This window comes from Streptopelia decaocto (genome assembly GCF_964273445.1).
Source record: "Streptopelia decaocto genome assembly, chromosome: Z".
NCBI lineage: Eukaryota > Metazoa > Chordata > Aves > Columbiformes > Columbidae > Streptopelia > Streptopelia decaocto.
In genome coordinates this window covers 40,367,945-40,389,782 of record NC_138657.1, presented here as the reverse complement: position 1 = coordinate 40,389,782, position 21,838 = coordinate 40,367,945, and the positions used below count along the sequence as shown (strand labels likewise).

The 21,838-nt window shown below is 45.2% G+C and overlaps 1 protein-coding gene across 6 annotated transcripts in view; it reads right to left on the bottom strand.

The window, feature by feature from the left end:
- Positions 1 to 20,491: 20,491 nt before the first annotated feature.
- PIGG (phosphatidylinositol glycan anchor biosynthesis class G (EMM blood group)) overlaps positions 20,492 to 21,838 on the bottom strand; it is an 86,296-nt gene continuing 84,949 nt past the window's right edge. For 2 of the 6 annotated variants that reach the window (XM_082075261.1, XM_082075262.1), the window contains one exon: positions 20,510 to 21,811. In XM_082075261.1, coding sequence (XP_081931387.1) covers positions 21,586 to 21,811 — 226 coding nt within the window. In that variant the 3' untranslated portion in view covers positions 20,510 to 21,585. Of the gene's footprint in view, positions 21,812 to 21,838 lie in introns of all 6 variants that reach the window. The other 4 variants (XM_082075257.1, XM_082075254.1, XM_082075259.1 and 1 more) reach the window with 4 other exon arrangements.

Sequence of the window (21,838 nt, the reverse complement as noted above, 5' to 3'; positions counted from 1 at the left end):
ACACCCTCTCAAGGTCCATTTAACATGGGCCAGATAAGGCATGAACACAAAGGGCTTCAGTTTGACAGTAAGCACTGCTTTTGTTCATTAACAAATGTCTGCTGTATGACCCTCTCAAACTAGAAAAGTATTTTAACACATACCAGAAACTGTTAGGCTTCACTATTACTCAAGACACTCTGAAAAATCTAGTATTTCCTTTAATAAACATGGAGACACTCTTGCGGGTCACTGAACACAACACAAAAGAGCTTGAGGGCCAAGGCAATTTTGTGTATGGAGAAAACCCCAAGTGCAGACGTTACTCTTCATTTATAACAGCGTATCTGTTAGCACATTGCATTGTGAAGAGAAACCGTTAATTCGGTAGACCAGGGCTCATTTTTTAGAATAAATGCAGAGCAGACATGTTTTGGTTTTTGCATGAATAGCCGTGTAGAGCTGTCAAATTGTGTGTGCATGTGTGCATGCAGGTGTGATGTGTGTTTGTGTTTAATTCTTTGTCTAAGTACAACAACTTTGGTAATCAGGTGGACTTAGAAAGAGCTGCAGCAGCCGAAGTATTGGACAGAAACCTCTGCCCTTCAGGAGTGTGCAGTTAGAGAGAGATATACCTAAACCATTGGCTCCAAGCAGTGGGACAAGCAAAAAGAAAGTGCATGAAATTTTTACCATGCTGTGGCTTAAGCCAAACTTTTTTTCTGTCTTTTTTTTTTGGGAGGGGAGGGTAATTAGCTTCTTTATGAACGGACATTACAGAAAAAGTGCCAGGAACAGGGATGTGCACACATGAACAGAAGAAGGTCTACGCTGGGTGCTGCACGCAGTGCTTCAGGGCTGGTCCTGGGACTTAGCAGGGAAAATGCGTTCCTACGGGCTGTCCCTGCCCTGTGGTACTTCTTTCTTTTCAGAATAGCCCCACAAAGCTTGCAAAAATACATTACCAAACTGCTGTTGCTCCAGCCTGTAACACAACTACCTCCCAACACCACTTCAGCTCATCTTACCACGCTGGTCTGACTTACAGGTCTGTCCTCCTGCCACCATTGTCTCTGCACCATGGCCTCACTGTGGGGGAAGGCAGAAAATCAGTGTCACCATGCTGCTTTCCACAGGGTCATGCAATTGCCACCTCCTCATGACTGCAGACATCTCAAAGCATGGAGGTGTTACTGCAGTCACTACCTGGAGCTCCTGCCTCAGATCATCTGGGGACCCCCAAGCTCCCTGGGTTTTCAGAGAGAGGCAAATATTAATCCTCCCAAAATCATGAGACTCCCAAGGGGCAGCAGGATGGCCAAAGTCATGCCTGACAGAAGTTCACCTCTGCACATGCTGGTCACGTGGCTTTCTCTGGCACAAGTCTCTCCATCTAAAATGGCAATGTGGGCAAAATTCCTACAAAAACTGACTGTTAGAGTGAACAGCTTTAAAATCGATTATGTATGTATGGATATTAATAATGCTATAGCAATAGGCTGAGAGAGTGAGCACATAAAGTTAATCCTAATTCAGAATGTATAGACACTGCCAGCTCTATTTCTTACTCTATGTCATTCAACCATGGAAGTCACATTATGATCACTTCCAACTCTAGATATCTTAATTTGGAAATAATCACTTCAAAATATGTTAGGACTTTAAGCATTCCACAAAGAACTGATTACTTTGAGATCTCCATTATTCTTTTTACATAGTGAACACACACTTAGTATTTCCTAATAGGTACTAAGAAGCTCAAGGCAGAAAAAGCTTCTAAAATAACATGCTATTTTAGGAGGATCCAATTTAAACAAGTGCCAGCTAAAATATTTCTGGATTGAAAAGTTTTCTATAGTAACTTGCAAATGCAAAATCAGTGATCAAGAGAGTTCTAGCTGCCATCTCTTCTTGTCATGGATCTATACTTCTGTCCAGTTGAAAATTCCTAGTTTGAAAATAGGAAGGTGTGGGCTGAGTGTTCATTTTTCTCTAAACATTTAAAAAACATATAATGGTTTTAAACCACACCTTACAGATAAGGCCAAAGAATTAGTATATCCATGAATTACTACAAGACTCACTCCAGCAGCTGCTGGGGGAAATGGAGCTATAGCTTCTGAACTCAGGATTGTTGGTCAGGCTGCTGCCAGTGCAGTTTCTGGCCTACCGTGGTTGAACACAGCCTTCTTCATGGATCTCACAGACCTCCTACTGGGTGGCAGCATCCCAGAAAAGCGCATTTGCAGCTCAAGATACTTCTTTTCATCCCAACTCCACCCTTAAATTCCCACTGCAAAGCATGCAAAAGCTTCATTATAGTAAAAAAGGAGGAAAACATGGGCCTGGACATAAAAAGAAGGTGAAAGCTTGATGTCACATAGACAGATGACAAATCTGTTCAGTAGTTCTATTGTTTCATTTCCAAGCAGTTGCCACTAAAGCCGTTGGGAAAAGTCATATTCTCTGAAAGTCAAGCTGCAGATGTCAGCTTCCACATGAGTTTTTAAGTATGTGCCTTTCAGCGGGTAGCTTCCAGACTCCAAGCTGGAAGCTTGCCACAGCCTTCTGTAACTCCAGTTGTCCTCACTCTGCCCACCCAAGTCAAAGAGTCTGTCACAAAAATTTATGGATATCTGGGTATGAAAGGTATCATGTAGTTAAATGCTCAGGATTGCAGGAAAACGTGGCACAACCTCTTTGGATGTGCTGCCACTGTGGGCTCTGCTGCCCATGGTGCTCCTGGGCTGGGCCAGGGAGACGGCAGCCCCTGCACAGCATGTCCAGGTGTCTGGCCATGGGCAATGCTACTGTTCTGAACAGTTTGGGGAGCAGTTCCCCTCACACAGCAGCTCGCCATGTCCCTGCACCACTTCCCAAACATCTCTGCCCCTTTTTCATAGTTTGTTCTGAAGATTTGCCCCCCTGGGGCAGAGAATGAATTCTTCAAGTGGAAGCAGCAGATTTAATTGCCCATGTCAAAAAGCAATCAGGGAATAACAGCTCCTTTAGCCCCAAATAAGTGGGTATCAAACAAATAGTCCCTTCCTGGAGAGGTTGAGGCTACACAGGTCTCCAGTGCAACATCAGCTGTCAGAGAGCAGAGCCCAGCAGACAGTAAGATTTGAAGGCCTACACCTTGATGCTAGAAAATCAGCAAGATCAATCCCACCAGGCATGGAAGAGCCAAGGCAGAGCAGCAGAGCACTGAATTGCAGGCTTGCACCCACACATATCACTTCTTCCTCCAGCTCAGCTGGACAGACAGCTCAGCTGGACACAAGCCATCACAGAAGTACATACAGTGCTGCTTTAAATAGCAGCTAATCCCTGGAGTCCACAAGCTCAACAGAAAGTTGCCTGAGGAAAAACATTCAACAGCCTGCAAATCCCAAATTAATTATTTCTGATCACTGTTGCCAAACTATCTCAAGTGGCAGCAGATATCAGACAACCAAACATAAGCACTGGTTTTTGGTTTGTTGTTTGGTTCACCAGAAGACATCTCAGCATGGGCTCTGTGCAGGTTGTTCCAGCTGCTCAGACCCTGAAGCAGCCTTTGTAAGACAGGAGGCCAGGGGCTGGGACCCCAATTCAGCAATGTGTGTAGGCATGTACCTGCTTTCAAGGACATGGTGAAAACCCACTGAAATCAGCTTGTGGAGACACCTAACTGACCCAAGGTTGAGTTTCATACCCCACTCCAGCAGATGCTGCAGCTGCTCACTCTCATGTGGCTGCAGTGTGGCTGCAGGTTGGCTGCCTCTGTATAAGCACCAAAACCTGACCTCAGCAATCTCTGTCTGCTGAGGGTGGCCTTCTCACCAAGGAGCTCAGAGGTTTCCATGACCTGCCTGCCACATTCAAGCTGAATTGTGCAGTGTTACGTGAGGCTCCTGGGACAGATTATTGTGAGACAGAAGCAACACTGACCTCCAGACATTGTTAATGCCCAGCATCATAGTTATGGGGTTTTTCTCTCTTCCCTCACAACCCAGTCGTGTCAAAACTTCACATGCTGAAAAATAAGATCTCCCAAACCAGCAGTTACACATCCAGGAAAATAGTGGTGGCTTTCTATACAGCAGAAGCCACCCAGAGAAAATAAGAGCTCTCCATCTGCCATTTCAGTTGGGAAGTCTCATCCTTTGTCACCCCTGGGGGGACCAGTGAGCTGCCTGTTTACCTGTCAGCACCTCTTTGACTGCCTTCTTGCTCTCATTTGCTGCAGTCCAGAGATCAGCATGCCCAGGAGCACCCTCCCTGCTAGATTAGGCACTGGAGGTCTCTGCACACCTTCAGATAACTCTGTTCTTAACAGGCCACAGGCCCATTGTAATTCTGTATTGATTTTATTTTGGGCTTTCCAACTGGACCAGACATAACCCTAGTCACTCTACACAGCTGAGAGACGTTTTTGCCTTTTTTTCAGAAATTCTGTTTGAGGTCATGAAAGTGCTTGGTCTTGAGGTCAAGAAAGACTTCGGCTGTTGGAAGGAACCATTGAAATGTCATCTCTCACTCACCAGAGAAAGAGACACACCAGAGAAATCAGTTCTGTCTGGACACTTACATGAACATGGACATTCACAAATATGGATGGGACTGCTGAGCCTTATCTCAAAGGACACCAGTCTCAAAGGACACCAGTCAAAAACTGCCCACAAAGCTGCAGATATTGCAGAGCCATTCCATCCTACATGTCAGCTAGGAAGGAGATACTTCCAGGGCTTTGTCAAACTGATCTGCAGTGAAGCAAGTGGACTTCTACCACAAGCCCTTGCAGAAAGCCACACATCAGAAGTCAGGGTTTCTGGAAGGTTGCACACGTTTTCCTTTGGCTTCCTCCTCTGCCTTTACCAATGGTCGATGGGGCCTGATGGGATTCATCCAAGGGTGCTTAAAGAGCTGGCTGACACCATAGCGAGACCTCTCTCTGTGATTTTTCAGTGCTCCTGGGAATCTGGAGAGGTCCTGGATGACTGGAAGCTGGCAAATGTTGTCCCAGTCTACAAGAAGGGCAACAGGGATGACCCTGGCAACTACAGGTCTGTCAATCTCACTTCTGTGCCTGGCAAAATCAGGGAGAAGATTGTTCTGGGAGTTATTGAAAAACATCTGAATGACAATGCAGTCATTGATCCCAGCCAGCACAGGTTCATGAGGGGAAAGTCCTGCTTAATAAACTTAATTTCTTTCTATGACATGGTTACCCACCTAGCTGACCAAGGGAAGCCTGTCAATGTGTTGTCTCACGCAACAGGCAGCAGTTATGAGGAAGTGTGCAGAACGGGATGTGTGATCTCTGTTGTTTTACTTAATGGCACAGGATCCCAGACACTCCACCCACACCTCATGTGTGTACATACAAAGAAGGCAGTAAGCAGTTGGCCCATGGAGGAAGAGGAAAAATACTACTGCCTAAAACAGCTCTCCCTCTTCTTTAAACCTAGCTGCGTTTCTTTCACCATAGCTATGTGAAATGCAGGAGATGGACAAACATACACAAAAAAGGCATGGACAAAATTTTGAGATGTGCACTTAAAGAAGCACATGATAGTGGCATTACCACAAGCTGGCTTGTGAGCACTATATATAGCAAGAGAGAGTAGAAGTTGCCTGGAAGGTAGAAGGGATGTCAAAGAAATAGGTAATGATCTAGTGGCAATTACAAAAACATGGTGGGACAGCTCACATGACTGGAATGTGGTCATGGATGGCTATGTCCTTTTCAGGAAAGACAGGCCCCCCAGGCGTGGTGGTGGAGTTGCTCTCTATGTGAGGGAGGAGCTACAATGTACTAAATTCTGCCAAGGAGCAGATGAGAAGTGAGTTGAGAGTGTATGGGTCAGAATTAAGGGGCAGGCTGGCAGGGGTGATACTGTTGTGGGTGTCTATTACAGGCCACCGGATCAGGCTGAGGAAGTTGATGAGGCCTCCTCTGGGCAGCTGAGAGTGGCCTCACAGTCTCAGGCCCTGGTTGTGGTGGGTGATTTTAACTTCCCTGATGTTTGTTGGAAGGACCCTTCAGCCAGCCAGCCACAGTCCAGGAGGTTCCTCCAGTGGACTGATGATCACTTTCTCATGCAAATGGTGGAGGAGCTGACCAGAAGAGGAGCGCTGCTCGATCTCATCCTCACTAACAAGGAGGGTCTGGTTGAAGCGGTAAACGTTGAGGGCTGCCTGGGTTGCAGTGACCGCGACATGGTGGAGTTCAGCATCTTGTGTGGTAGGACCAGGGCAATAAGTAGAATTTCAACCCTGGACTTTAGGAGGGCTAACTTTGGCCTTTTCAAGCAATTGCTGGGGGAAATCCCATGGGCAAGACTGCTTGAAGGAAAAGGGGCACAAGATAGCTGGGTGGCATTCAGGGACTGCTTCTTCTGCGCTCAGGATCAGAGCATCCCCACATGTAGGAAGTCAAGGAAGGGACCCAGGAGGCCTGCGTGGTTGAATAGGGACCTGTTGGGCAAGCTCAAGCAGAAGAGGATAGTTTACAGGTCATGGAAGCAGGGGCTGGCCACTGGGGAGGAATATAAGGCTGCTGTTAGAGGATGTAGGAAGGCAGCTGGGATAGCCAAGGCCTCCTTAGAATTAAACCTGGCAAAAGGGGTCAAGGACAGCAAAAAGAGCTTTTTCAAATACATAGCAGATAAAAGTAATACCAGAGGCAATGTAGGCCCACTGATGAATGGGGTGGGTGCCCTGGTGGCAGAAGATACAGAGAAGGCAGAATTACTGAATGCCTTCTTTGTCTCTGTCTACTCTGCCAGAGGCTGTCCTGGGGAGCCCTGTACCCCTGAGACCCCGGATGAAGCCAGGTCAATGGAGGAGTTTGCTTTAATCGATGAGGACTGGGTTAGGGAGCAATTAAGTAGTCTGGACATCCATAAACCCAGGGGTCCAGATGAAATGCGCCTGCAGGTGCTGAGGGAGCTGGCTGAAGTCATTGCTGGACCACTCTCCATCTTTGCCAAGTCTTGGGAAACGGGAGAGGTGCCCGAGGATTGAAGGAAAGCAAATGTCACTCCAGTCTTCAAAAAGGGCAAGAAGGAGGACCCGGGCAATTATAGACCGGTCAGCCTCACCACCTCCGTCCCTGGGAAAGTAATGGAACGGCTTATCCTTGGTGCCATCTCAAGGCATATCAAGGATAAGAGGGTTATTAGGGGCAGTCAGCATGGCTTTACCAAGGGTAAGTCACGCTTGACCAAGCTCATAGCCTTTTATGAGAATGTAACAAGGTGGATGGATGATGGCAGAGCAGTGAATGTCGTCTACCTTCACTTCAGCAAAGCATTTGACATAGTCTCCCATAGCATCCTAGTTGCTAAATTGAGGAGGTGTGGTCTGGACAACAGAGTAGTGAGGTGGATTGCAAACTGGCTTAAGGAGAGAAGCCAGGGAGTGGTAGTCAATGGTGCGGAGTCTAGTTGGAGGCCAGTATCTAGTGGAGTGCCTCAGGGGTCAGTACTGGGGCAAATATTATTCAATATATTCATTAATGATTTAGACAAAGGATTTGAGCGTACTGTCAGCAAGTTTGCTGATGACACTAAGCTGGGAGGAGTGGCTGACACACCAGAAGGCTGTGCTGCCATCCAGCGGGACCTGAACAGGCTGGAGAGTTGGGTGGGGAATAACCTGATTAAATTTAACAAGGGAAAGAGTAGAGTATTGCATCTGGGCAGGAACAACCCCAGGTTCCAGTATAAGCTGGGGAATGACCTATTAGAGAGCAGTGTAGGGGAAAGGGACCTGGGGGTCCTGGTGGACAACAGGATGACCATGAGCCAGCACTGTGCCCTTGTGGCCAGGAAGGCCAATGGCATCCTGGGATGTATTACAAGGGGAGTGCTTAGTAGATCGAGAGAGGTCCTCCTTCCCCTCTACTCCGCCCTGGTGAGACCCCATCTGGAATATTGTGTCCAGTTCTGGGCCCCTCAGTTCAAGAAGGACAGGGAACTGCTGGAGAGGGTCCAGCGTAGGGCAACAAAGATGATTAAGGGAGTGGAGCACCTCCCTTATGAAGAAAGGCTGAGGGAGCTGGGTCTCTTTAGTTAGGAGAAGAAGAGGCTAAGGGGAGACCTTATTATTGTCTATAAATATATAAAAGGTGAGTGCCATGAGGATGGAGCCAGGCTCTTCTCGGTGGCAAACAACGATAGGAAAAGGGGTAATAGGACCAAGCTGGAACACAAGAGGTTCCACTTAAATTTGAGAAGAAACTTTTTCTCAGTGAGGGTGACAGAGCACTGGAACAGGCTGCCCAGGGAGGTTGTGGAGTCTCCTTCTCTGGAGACATTCAAAACCCGCCTGGACATGTTCCTGTGTAACATCATCTAGGCGTTCCTGCTCTGGCAGGGGGATTGGACTAGATGATCTTCTGAGGTCCCTTCCAATCCCAAACATACTGTGTGATACTGTGATACACATGCTGTCTCCAGCTTGCAGTGATCTTACATATTCCCAAAAGGTGGCATATCCAGTAAAGAAGGGATTCCCCAGATATAGCATCTCTTCACAGATTGCTGTGTTTTTTATTTCACGAGCAATACTCTCTCTCTTTAAAGCAAAGAAATTCCCAGCCACTTGCAAGACTTGGGCCTTGGTCCTTCTCAAACAAGTTTCCCTCCTTCATTCACAAGCTGTGGGATAAACTTTCCTCAGATTTTTACCTTCAGTGAGCATGCAACTCAGTGAAGTAAGAGCCTTCAAATGAATGTTTTGTAAAACATTCAGGCATAAAAAAGGAAATTGTTCTGTACTATCAATTCTAGCAATGCTCAGGGTGTAATGTCTATGGATATTTGTACACACATTTACAGCTTTCTCAGCCTTCCTTGATTTTCCATACAATTAAGGAACCACAGAATATTTTGGGTTGGAAGGGACCTTCAAAGGTCATCTAGTCCAACCACCCTGCGATGAGCAGGGACATCTTCTACTAGATAAAGTTGCTCAAAGTCCTGTCCAGCCTGGCCTTCAATGTTTCCAGGGATGGGGCAACTACCATCTCTCTGGGCAACCTGTTCCAGTGTCTCACCACCCACATTGTAAAAAATTTCTTCCTTATGTCTAGCCTGAATCTCCCCTCTTTTCACTTAAAACTATTACTCCTTGTCCTATCACAGCAGGCCCTGCTAAAATGTGTGTCTCCTTCTTTCTATAGGCCCATTGTAAGTACTGAAAAGCTGCAATTAGGTGTCCCTGGAGCCTTCTCTTCTCCAGATTGAACAACCCCAGCTCAGCCTTTCCTCACAAGAGAGGTATTCTATCCCGCTGATCATTTTTGTGGCTCTCCTCTGGATCCTCTCCAAAAGGTCCATGTCTGTCTTGTACTACCTCCCCTACATGAATACACAGTGCTATGAACACATCTGTAGCTCCAAGGGTGACCATAACAGGATCTCATGAAGTGTTGGCTAGTCAGCACACGGTGCTAAAGATTAACAGGCAACACAAAACACTCAGGATCATGAGTTCTCAGCACCCTAAGTTTGTAATGTGGGATGCTGCTCATGAGCAATCATGCAATGTAGAACAATGTTCCTCAAAATGGAGAGGGACAGTGCTCAGTAAAAGCAGGCAGTTTGATTTGGCAACTCTTACAAATACTACTGATCTTCAGACTGTCTCATTTTCCAGGACTGTTCATTCTGTCTTTCCAAATTCCCCTTTATTTTTTCAGTATTTCAATTCAGGAACAGAGTGGAATGAAGGTAGTCACAACGAATCCACTACAAACACCTTGAAAGCAGATTTCAACCTAAATTTTCATGTTACTACCAGTAAGTTGGAGGATCACTGCCTGACCCCAGATTCACACATTTTTCAGTCTTCCTTTCTTTTTCCTCTGTGCATTTGTCTTCCTGATGTTTTCTATGCCCCATCTGACTACTTCATCTAATTCTAAACACTCCATCCACACTACTCTTCTGGTACCCGCACCTATCCTCACCACTCCTTCTCCTTCTCTCCTGCCAAGCCTCTCCAACAACAAGTAGTGCTCAGGGATAAGATGCTGTGTGCCTCTGCTTGTTTCAGCCTGCTAAATGCGGACTCCAGCCTTGAACACAAGGGTAGCTGGATGACTGTGTCATCCTTTGAGAGGGCTTTCTCCACATGCTTAAGCATTTGCAGGATTTGGATCTTTGATTCTCAGACCCTTGAGTCAGAGAATGCATCATCCCCTTTGCATGATCAACAGCACTTAAGGCAATTACACTCAGAAAATAATACTCAATATGCATATGCCTACATAAAAGCAGCATGACACTGACATTTCAAATGCAGAATTAAACTGATTTGGCCTTTATTTTCTAAGAGTACTTAAGACATTTTAAACAATACAGCATCAGGCAAGCAAAAGATTTCAGTGATGGGAACTGGAAATGATTTTCAAGTTAGGGCTCTCTTGGCAGTATGAGCAAAACTCCCTTGATTTCACTGGGAATGGAGCAAGGCCATTAAGAAATAACATTAAAAAGCTCATTTCAGACAAACAGTATATTTAGAGGGTTTTTTGGGGCATGTCACGTGTAAGAATGTAAGAAAATCTAATTGATCTCATGAAAAGAATCCAGCAATTTGAGTTAAGCATCCAACAGCAGGTGGAACACTTCCGAAGAAGTTACTTGCTCTGAATTCCGCTAAGACATTTTCAAACCATCTCATAGAAAAATACGAACTAATTATAATCTTAACATCAAAGATGAAAACTGCCCAGTCTCTGTGCTTTTGTTTCAGCTAATCTACGTTCACTGCACTCTTCATGCAAATGAGCACATTTGTTGCAAATGGAGTAAAATTACTTTGCTAATCATCTAGTATTTGTCATCAGAATTTCAGGCTTTAAATAGCTTCTTTGTCCTATATATGTCTGCTAGCGTGGTGTAGCACATGGTATACTTTTAGTATCATCATGTTGGCTCTGCAAAATTCACCCTAGGGCAAGTCAGCAGGCTCTACAGAAGAGTTTTCCAGGGGTTACAGTAGGAAAGACTGACCTGCCTTTAATTGTGTCTCTCTGCTGATTTGCAAGCTAGGAGAATAATGTGTGTCCCTTCTGGTAGCAGACAGCCCTCAGGCATATCCCCACAACACTCTGAGAAGGGGAAAAGGCTTTCACCCCCAATTCACAGTCCAAGTCCCAGGCAGGGTGTGTGGCATTTATGGCTTCCTTTCTGTTGAGGTGAGGGTCCAGTGCAGAAGGTGTCACATACAGTGACAGATGCAGCAATGCAGAGAAGAATGGAAAGGGTGTCTCATTTCTACCCTGCACTTGTACTGAGAAGCCAAAACAGGCAACAGCTGTCCAGATTCCACTACAAGGATGCTAAGGCAGAGCTGCAGGTGTTGACCATGGTCTGACCCAAGAAGTCTACATCAAAAGTCCAGTAAAATTTTACCCTTGAGGCACATTCTCCAGGTGACTCCAACTAATTCTCTCTGAAGTGAATAAGGAGGAATGCATTTAAAGAAAGTTGTTCCGGGACCAGGGGAACTAGTAAAGCCTGATTTTGATGTCCACCCTTTGCCCAAAGCATACCTGTATGGATTGGTTAGACAGCTGCTTTTATGTGGACTGGACACCAGTTCCTGACTGCCCTGAGATCTTTGTCCATGACACATTGCTGATGCTTAGTAGAGAGATACAGGAAATCAGGTTACCCTAAGACCTCTGCTTTGCTCCAGGTTTGGTTGAAACAGGTCAGCAGTAGGGATAGGTTCACATACATTTTGTTTCCTTATGTCCCATTTCTCCCCTCCTGCTAAAACTCTTTCCCTGAATAGGATGTTGAGATGAAAGCATACTAGAAGTCAGCTATTGTGACTTCATGTGTACATGAACTATTGCTCACAGCCAGACAACTGTCTTGATTTTGCTTGATTTTGTGTTTGTTTTGTTTTGGTTCATTTTTCCCTGGGGTTTTCATAAAATGGCTTAATTTTGGCTTGATCAGAGATACTGCATATGTTAAAATGGTATGGGGTTTACAGCACTCTCCCCTGACCCTGCCCACCCTGCAGAAACTATCCCACAACAGGAAACTTCCAGTTGCATCCAGTAACCTTTATTTTGTTTCACTCCTGTACCTCCCTCACCATACTGCCACCTTCTTTGAAGTGATCATCCCATCATCCCATCTGGGGATCACCTCAGTTCTGCTGAAAGCCTTGTGAAGGAGCCCCAGTGCCCTCACAGGACTTCCCCAGTCTCCCCTCCGTGCACCCAGACCTGAAGATTGTGGAGATCCTAATCACCTCACAGGGGCTGCTTCTAGGAGGCCAAACACAGGAAGAAGAATGGTTCTACACATATTAATCTTTAACAGGCTTCACACATCAAGCTATGCTTTGTAAACCAAAGCTAGGTCCCATGCTGCTGTTCACCAAAGGATTTATCATATGCAGACATCTTGGTGCAAGTGCCTACCTGAAGTACTGTGCTGTGGTCTCCTCAGCGGTTGACCTCCTGCAACATACCTCCACAGGCTAGCCCAGTAAGTCTGTGGGAAACCAGGAGGGAACCCTAGGATTTCTGTGCTGCAGCATACTGCCTAACAACATCAAACAGGAAATGCTGGACACCTTCTGTCAACACCTACAGCAGAAAGGACGTGTTCACATCTCCACAAACATGTCACTGACAGATCTGCAGACAACAAAAACCCAGCCATAACTGCATCTCCAGTTTTGACAGTCCTCTCTAACAGGCCTCTGTATTTTCTCAGCAGCTGTCTCCTGTGTCCCAGTTCAAAAGGGGAAGACCAAGGACATCAACAAGGCACCTCCAGCATGGCTTTTGTGGAGGAACAAGGCTTTCAGTACTACTGCTGAAAGTCCTGAGCAGTGATGTGCACGGAGAGTTCATGGGCAGCCAAATTGCAAGAGGCTGTCCACCCACTCCTAAACTGCTGTTCTGAGCTGCACCAGTTGCGTTAGTTCTTTTTTAAGCATTTCTTAAAAAGCCACCCACAACATATGCAAATACTGCCCCAAAACTTCCCTCCTGTGTCCATGCCCCGCATTTCTCACCAGTCAAACACCTCTGGGAGTCTACAGCTGGCTGTAGGAAGTACTATGTTCAAGGACTGAGACAGAACTGGGGCCAGTGGACCTGTTTGTCACTTTAAAAAAGCCCACTTTTAGAGGATAAGATGTTGATTCCCATGGCCCTAGATATGATTCAGCAGCAGCTTTTCTTGAATTTGATCTTGCGCCCAGCCACCCAAAGGATTTACAGACTAACTCTGATCAGCAACTGCTGTACACAAATGATGACAAATTTGTGCCAAACCAGCAAGCCTAAATAACTGCAGGCACTACGCCGCTCCCCAGCGCCATCTCTGGGACTGCAGGCTCAGCTTTTTCAGGACACTATGCCATACAAACAGCTTTTGCACTTTGGCAAAAGCTTGTGACCAGGTAGGGCTATTTTGACCCACTGGGAAGTCCTACAGCCTCCAAAGACAGGGCTTGTTGAGCAGCTTTCATTTTTCATGTCAGAAAAAGTTCATCACAAGTCCTCCTATTTCACCAGATACAACCACTTCTCAGGGTAACAGCCGCAGAGGCTTTTGAGAGTTTTGTACCTCTTTTCTTCCTGCTGGTGACCAATACACAAACCATGCAGAACTGGGTGCACTTCTGCTGTGGCAGCAGTGCTGTGTCACGTTCTGCATCACCAGTGGCCTTTGCAGTAGACATCACCAAATATAACACACTGCAGTGGTAAAATCAAGGCATAAAAAAGGCATAGGTGATCAAAGGCATAGGTGATCAAAGTTTTACCATATATAGTCTTTCTTGAGACTAAGTGTTATGCTGAAGCCCATCTCTAGTGGCTAGCAGCCTCATTCTTAAGATGACAACATCATAATGTAAAAAGGGTGTACTTTGAGCTATGGATTGAGCTTGAGTTACACCCTAAGCTAGTGTCATGATGAAAATGTGTCCTCTACACTCCACCAGTGGGGAGCACAGTGGTATGACACTGAGATAGAGAGACAGTTGTTGAAAGACCAGGGCTACTCCTCATAGCAACCCAAGCTTTTTATCAAATGTTGGGACACAACAGGTCCTTTGGAATAAACCTATGATGTCCTCTGTCAGGCATTAATGTTCAAAGGCCTAGTTCTCAGCCTGAAGCCAGAAGAAACAACTTCAGAAATTAAGTCACCTGTGCATCTTACCAAATGAAATAATTTACAAAGCATGTGAAACAGACAGTAAAATAAAGTCAGAATCAACTTTAAACGTAATAAATCCACAGAATCCTTGAAAAATGTTGGGTAGAAGAGACCTCTGGAGCTCATCCAATACAACCCTAGCTCACAGCAGGGCCAATTAAATGGGGTTTCTCCAGGTGGGAAGATCTCCAAGGGTCAAAGTCCTGGGCCCATCCTGGAAAGTAAACATCCAGAGGAGGAAAGTCTCCTGGCAATATCCCCTACTGCAGCTTGTGCCTGTTGCCTATGGGCTGTCTCTGTGCCCTTCTGAGAGGAGTCTACCTCTATCATCTCTATGTCCTCCATCCTGGGAGCTGACTGCAGTGAAAAGGGCTCCCTGACACTTTCTTATCCCCAGGCCAAAACAAGGCACTAATGACTGGGAACTTAGGTGATTAAAGACTAACACAAAGGTCTGACGAGGGTCAAATGAACAAGGACATACTGAGGACCTCTATTAACCTTATTCCTTAATCAGTAATTTATAGTAATTTATTTAGGTGATAATCTAATAACTTCCTAAGCAATTAGACAACTGTCACTAGAGTAAAGCCCACCAGGATCAGTTACCCAAAGGAACTCCTTTCCTGGAAGACCTTGCAGACTGAAGGGCACAGGACTCATTATGAGATGCACGGGGAACAGCCTGTGACATGCCATGGGATGAGAGAGCAAGCATAGAGGGGTGAGGAGAAGCAGGCTCTAAACTGATGAGCTTGGAGGGTAGGGTGTGACGTGGTGCGTGTGATGCAATCACATCAAACTGGGAAACATGCCAGACCAATCAGAGCAGTGACAAAAATTCCTTAGCCACCTCCCAGGATGAAAACCAAAGGGCCAACCACCTGAAGGGTACACATGACTGTGGCAGATCTTTCTGCACGTCTCATGAGAAACCCACATGCTTTAGTACTTCTCTGAAGTGTCTATACACCAATGTGCATAGCATGGGGAATAAACAGTAAGAATTGGAGATCTACGCATGTTCACAAGACCATGATGTCATTGCTATTACAAAGGCATGGTGGGACAGCTCATGTGACTGGAATGTTGTCACAGAAGGCTATGTACTTTTCAGGGAAGACAGGCCAGCAAGTCGAGGTGAAGGAATTGCACTTTTCGTGAGAGAGCAACTTGTATGTCCTGAACTCTGCCTAGGGGGGGATGCTGAGCGAGTTGAATCCCTATGGGTAAAAATTAAGTGACAAGCTAACAAAGGGTATATTGCTGTGGGTGTTTAGTACAAGCCACCTGATCAAGAGGAGGAAGTTGATGAGGCTTTCTACAGACAGCTGGAAGTAGCCTCACAATCACAAACCCTGGTTCTTGTGAAAGACTTCAATCATCCTGACATCTGATGGGTGGACAACACAGCTCAGCATGCACAGTCCAGGAGCTTCCTACAGGTCATTGGTGACAACTTTTTGACACAGATGGTGGAGGAGCCAACAAGAAGAGGCATGCTACCGGACCTTGTCCTAACAAACCAAGAAGAACTGCGTGGAGATTTTGTGGTTGGGGGCAGCCTTGGCTGCAGTGACCACGAGATGGTGGAGTTCAGGATCCTGTGTGGAGGAAGGAGGAAAATAAGTAGGACAAAACCACTGACTTCAGCAGGGCAAACTTTGGCCTTTTCAAAGTCCTTCTTGAAAGAATCCCATGGGATAGGGCTCTAGAAGGTAGGGGGTCCAAGAGAGCTGGCTAGTATTCAAACAACACTTCCTCCAAGCCTAAGACCAATGCATCCCTATGAGCAAGAAATCAAGTAAAGGGATTAAGAGGCCAGCATGGATGAATAAGGAACTCTGGTCAAAACTCAGGTGGAAGAAGGATGTTTATGTAATGTGGAAAAAGGGACAGACCACCTGGGAGAAATATAAGGAAGATGTTAGAGTATGCAGTGAGGAAGGCCAAGCTCCACTTGGAAGCAAACCTGGCCAGAGATGTCAAAGATAACAAGAAAGGCTCTTTCAAGTACATCAGCAGCAAAAGGAAGGTTAGGGAGAATATAGGTCCGCTGCTGAATGAGGAGGGTGCTCTGGTGACAGAGGATACAGATAAGGCAGCATTACTGAATGCCTTCTTTGTTTCTGTCTTTACTGCTGAGACCAGCCCTCAAGTATCCCAGACCCTAAAGACAGAACACAAAATCAGGCAAAAGGAAGACTTTCCCTTAGTTAAGGAAGAATAGGGTAGAGATCATCTACATAAACTGGACATCCACAAATCCATGGGCCCCAATGGGATGCACCCGTGAGTGCTGAGAGAGTTGGCAGATGTCATTGCCAAGCCGCTCTCTATCATATTTGAAGGGTCTTGGAGAACAGGAGAGGTGCCTGAGGACAGGAAGAAAGTCAGTGTCATTCCAATCTTCAAAAAGGGCAATAAGGACAACCCAGGAAACTACAGGCCAGTCAGCCTCACCTCCATCCCTGGAAAGGTGATAGAACAGCTCATTCTGCATGTCAGCTCGAAGCATGTGGAGGAAAATAAGGTTATCAAGAGTAGTCCGCCAGGGTTCACCAAAGAGAAAACATGTTGACCAACCTTATAGCCTTCTGTGATGGTATGACTGGCTGGGTAGACGAAGAAAAAGCAGTGGACCATGTCTACCTTGACTTAAACAGGCTTTGGACACTGTCCCTCACAACCTCCTCATAGGCAAGCTCAAAAAGTGTGGGCTGGATGAATGCACAGTGAGATGGATCATGAACTGGTTAGATGGCAGGGATCAGAGGGTTGTGATCAATGGTGCAGAGTCTGGTTGGAGGCCTGTAGTTAGTGGGGTTCCGCAGGGGCCAGTGTTAGGTCCAGTCCTGTTCAACCTGTTCATCAATGACCTGGATGAAGAGAATGAGCGGACCCTCAGCTGGTTTGCTGATGATACCAAACTGGGAGGAAGGGCTGACACACCAGAAGGCTGTGCTGCCATTCAGGGAGCCCTGGAAAGGCTAGAGGACTAGAAGGCTAGAGGCTAGAAGAATCTGATGAAGTTCAACAAAAGCAGGGTCCTGCACCTGGGGAGGAATAACCCCAGGCAGCAGTAGAACTTAGGGGTTGACCTGCTGGAAAGCAGCTTTTCCAATAAGGACCTGGGACTCCTGGTGTACAACAGGTTGACCATGAGTCAGCAATGTGCCCTTGTGGCCAAGAAGGTCAATGCTATCCTGGGGTGCATTAGGAAGAGTATGATCAGCAGGTCGAGGGAGATTATCCTTCCCCTCTACTCTGCCCTGGTGAGGCCACATCTGGAGTATTGTGTCCAGTTCTGGGCTCCCCAGTTTAAGAAGGACAAGTAACTACTGAAGGTAGTTCAGTGGCAGGCTACAGAGATGATTAGGTGTCCGGAGCACCTTTCTTGTGAGGAGAGACTGAGAGAGATGGGTCTGTTCAGCCTGGAGAAGAGAAGGCTGAGAGGGGATCTTATCAATGTTTAGAAATATCTGAAGGGTGGATGTCAAGATGATGGGACCAGACTTTTTTCAGTGGTGCCCAACCATAGTATGAGGGGCAATGGGCACAGACTGAAGCACAGGATGTTCCATCTGAATATGAGGAGAAACTTCTTCACTTTGAGGGTGGCAGGGCACTGGAACAGGCTGCCCAGAGAGATTGTGAAGTCTTCTCCTCTGGAGACATTCAAGACCTGTCTGGACACATTCCTTTGCTACCTGCTCTAGGTGAACCAGATTTAGCAGGTGGGTTGGACTAGATGATCTCCAGATGTACCTTCCAACCCTAGCCATTCTGTGTGATTCTGTAATTTGAGCCTTCTGTAAAACTTACAAGACATTTTTAAAGGCACTGTTGGAATGTGTAAGACATACAATACTTAGGAAAAGACCAATGGAGGGGAAAAAGGTTGTACTCCATGTTCCCAGCAGCTCATTTCTCCAGCCTGCTAATGTCCCTCCAAAGGGTCACCCTCCCATCCAGGATATGCAGCGCTCTCCAATTTTGGCACCATTTCCAGACTTTCTTTGGTCTTGCCATCCCCTCATCCAGCTTAAGAAAAACCTTAAATTGCCTTGCCCTAGCATCGCCTCCTAGGGACACCACCGCTCACCAGCCAATCAGTGCGACCTCAGGCCACTGAAGTCAACCCTCAGAGCCCAGTGATCCATGGCTCATCACTTGGGCAAGTACACTATACTGAAGGCCTTACTAAAGTCAAGTTGTCCAACATCCAGAGCTCTTCCCTTCTCCAGAGAGTCTGTAATCTCTTCAAAAAAGGCAATCAGGCACCAATGGGCTAGGCACAAGTTGTCATGGTAAATCCCTCTGGGTTATTTCTGCTCCATCCACATCTGGGAAAATAGTCTCCCTCTCCACCATCTACCTGGAGACCAAAGAGAGGCTGATGGCTGTCATTCCCCAGACCCTCCTTACACTTCTGGAAGACAGTGCAATGCTGCCCTCATAAACAGTGACAGCCAGTGACAGCCTTTCACAGAGAGAGTGAGCAGACTACAATGATATCAGACAGCTCTCTCTCCTGTCCCACTGATCAGTGAGACCATAGTTTCCTCCACCTCCCTGTGCTGCTAAAGCACTCAAGGAAACCTTGATTTTTCAGAGGAATTCCTTCATGGCGACTTGCATCTGTGGCCCCTCCTCCTGTGACTGTGCACTTGTGGAGATAAATCCTGTTCGATTTGCAAATCTCTTATGTGACAAATTCAAAAAAATTGCCCTGACCTTCACGGACAGCACCACGCAGCAGTGGCTTAGCATGCATTCACTGCCTGTTGCAAAGGCTGGGGCACACCGTGCAGATGTTCTACTTTCTTATGCAAAGCCTAGGAAAAATATGAAGTTTTTTTTTTCCTTAAACCTGAATTAATTTACAAGATTCTCTTCTTGGCTCAAGTTTCATAACACTCTGGATTACTAGGACCATACTGGACATCTGTTACAAGTTTTGAGTGTCAGTAAGCCACACTGAACAAAGGTGATATTTTGTTGAGGAAGCTATAGACCACTGTAACTGGCTAAACCTGTCTCTGACCAGCAGTGAAAGACATTGATTGAAAAATCTTACTGTGTGTCAGGACTTCATCCAAATGGAGAAGTGCACAAGATGCCTGATCAGAACATATTTAAGGAGGAGTCTGTGCCTGTGCACACAGTACTCCTGAGGAAGCTGCAGCCCAGGCTGATACCACATCCGAGCAGGGACAACAGAGGACTTGGACAGAAGAAACTGGTATGCTCAGAAAGGTAGAAACCATCCCATATACTATTCCTGCTTCCCACATCATTTGTTTCCTGTCTGTGGGTTTGGGACATGCTGAACATCACAAAAAGAGATGGGATATGGAGGGAAGGGGAGCAGCTATGTAGCAAGATGAGAATTTGCATTCAGGCATCTGCTTTCTCTGTAGCTTCAGATCGATTGCCAAAACTTTGTGTTGATTTAAAATACAATAATTTTTACATAATTCCCAGTGCAAGTCTGTTTGCCTGGGGCAAGAACCAACTGAGTTAATTTGCCTGTACCCAAGGAGAAAGGGTGAAAAATAATTGAAACAACCATTCTGAAGTTGAAAGCACCATGTCTTCCTGTGCTATCACCCAAACTTATGTGTTAACTCAAGACAGAGGTGCAGTCTAAGTCTCTCCTTCTTCCTTCCTTTCCTGGACTTGAAGACCTGAATGACAGAGTTTTTCCAAGGCATTTATTTTTTCTCTTGGATTCAGCATGGACATCTTTCAACTTCAGAGGACAAAGGGGGCTCTATGATTACTTAACTAAGTAATCTGAAGAAATGCAGCCTTAATACGCACACAAGAGTTGAGATTCCACTATTTGATAAAATGTCTAAGAGATACACTAGAAGCAAAAATATCAGAAGGAAGGAATAAAAGATCTTGTGAATGTCACCCCAAATTGTTTCGGGATTCTGTACCTTAGAAGCAACTTCCCCTCCACCCCTTCTGTCTCTTTATTAGCACCCTGTCTCTGAGTCAAATCTTTTATAAACATACTCTGTATGAAGGTTAGGGAGCATTGTTTAGGAATTAACCAAGTGAGCCAACAGAGAAGATACTGATAACCCCCATATGGTTGCTAGGCAACAGATAACTAGAAAAATACTGAGAATGATGAAAATGGTAAATGTGTACAAGATGCACAAACTATTTTAAATATTCCATAGTTTGCAGAGAAAAACATTTAAAATATTTAATTTTCAAACTTCCAACAGGTCACAGTGAATGACATTAAGATCCAGTAGTCTATTATTTGGGTGAACAGCAATATATGGCCAATTACTGAAAATTTTCTGGTTTTACAGTTGAAAAAAATTACTAGTGGTCAAGATGGCCTATTATTAATGTAGAGAAAACTAAAAGCTCACATTTGCTCTACCTGAAACATGGAAGGTGTATCAGTGATCCTAGAAAACACACTGTCAGCTACACAGGGCTTTAAAGCTTTTTATTTTCAGCTTTATAAAGTTCCCTGTACAATTCTCTTCCTCTACACCTTTAATACATTTAGATTAACACCTATTGGCTGCTAACGTGGATGAAAATATGAGGCAAATAACACACATCAAGAATACTAATAGTCAGGATTGTAATGAATGTATATTTTCTTGACAGAAGCAAGGAAAACAACATTATTATGTTTTATTTATAGCACACTCAAGTGAGGTGGCTAGACAGGTCTCTACGGGGAAGGTGACGCAAATATACCTTTTATTCTGCTGGTAACTTGTCCCATTAAAGTATTCTCTTATTCGTGGCTCATAGCAGATGGCACCAACCTGATTTAACATTCATACATTAATAAAAAGAAACACAACACTTTAGCAGTGAATGGACTCCATAGAAGATTCATTACAACAAAATCTCTTACCTGGGATATTTTACAATAATTCAATAATAATTTAAATGCACATCCTAGAAACAAAACAAACAAACCCTCCAAGACTAATGAATGTAATATTTTGTGAACAGCACCAAGAAATCCTGCATATGCTTAGGATTCTGTAGTCTAAGAAGGTGAAATAATTGTATGTCCAAAAGATTTTTTTCAGTGCCCGTGAGGCACTGGTCTGTATTTATATTAAGACATACATTTTAAAAAATTCAAATAATGTAGCATTGCCATTCCGTTATTTAGAGAGTGTTATAATGACAGCTATAGAAAAAAAGCTATTAATTAAAAAAAGTTTATTTCAATTCAACATTTTTAAAGCAAACTCAGTTTTAGAACAGAACAGGCTCTTCAAATCCTGATCTCGACTGAAATAAACAAGGATACTCTTCAAATTCTGCACAACAATTTAAAGTCATTATTTTCCTTCTTCCACTCCTGTGATATACTGGACAGTGCAATGCAGAACTGCATATTGCACACTTATTTTCAATCTTGTACTTTGTGAGAGTGGTTCTGATCCATGGCTGTGAAGAACAGGCAGATTGCTGTTGTGATGAACACATGCACTCCCTCATAAAGCAGTTTTGGTGAGAAGACGCTCCATATGAACAGGTGGTAACGCAGGCCTGTTACCAAAACAATGTAGATGGCAACTGGAATCGAACGCATTAGAGCATAGCAGAAAGAGCCATGACTCACTGCCACTGAATTCCTGGTAACAAAAACAGAGGAGTTAATT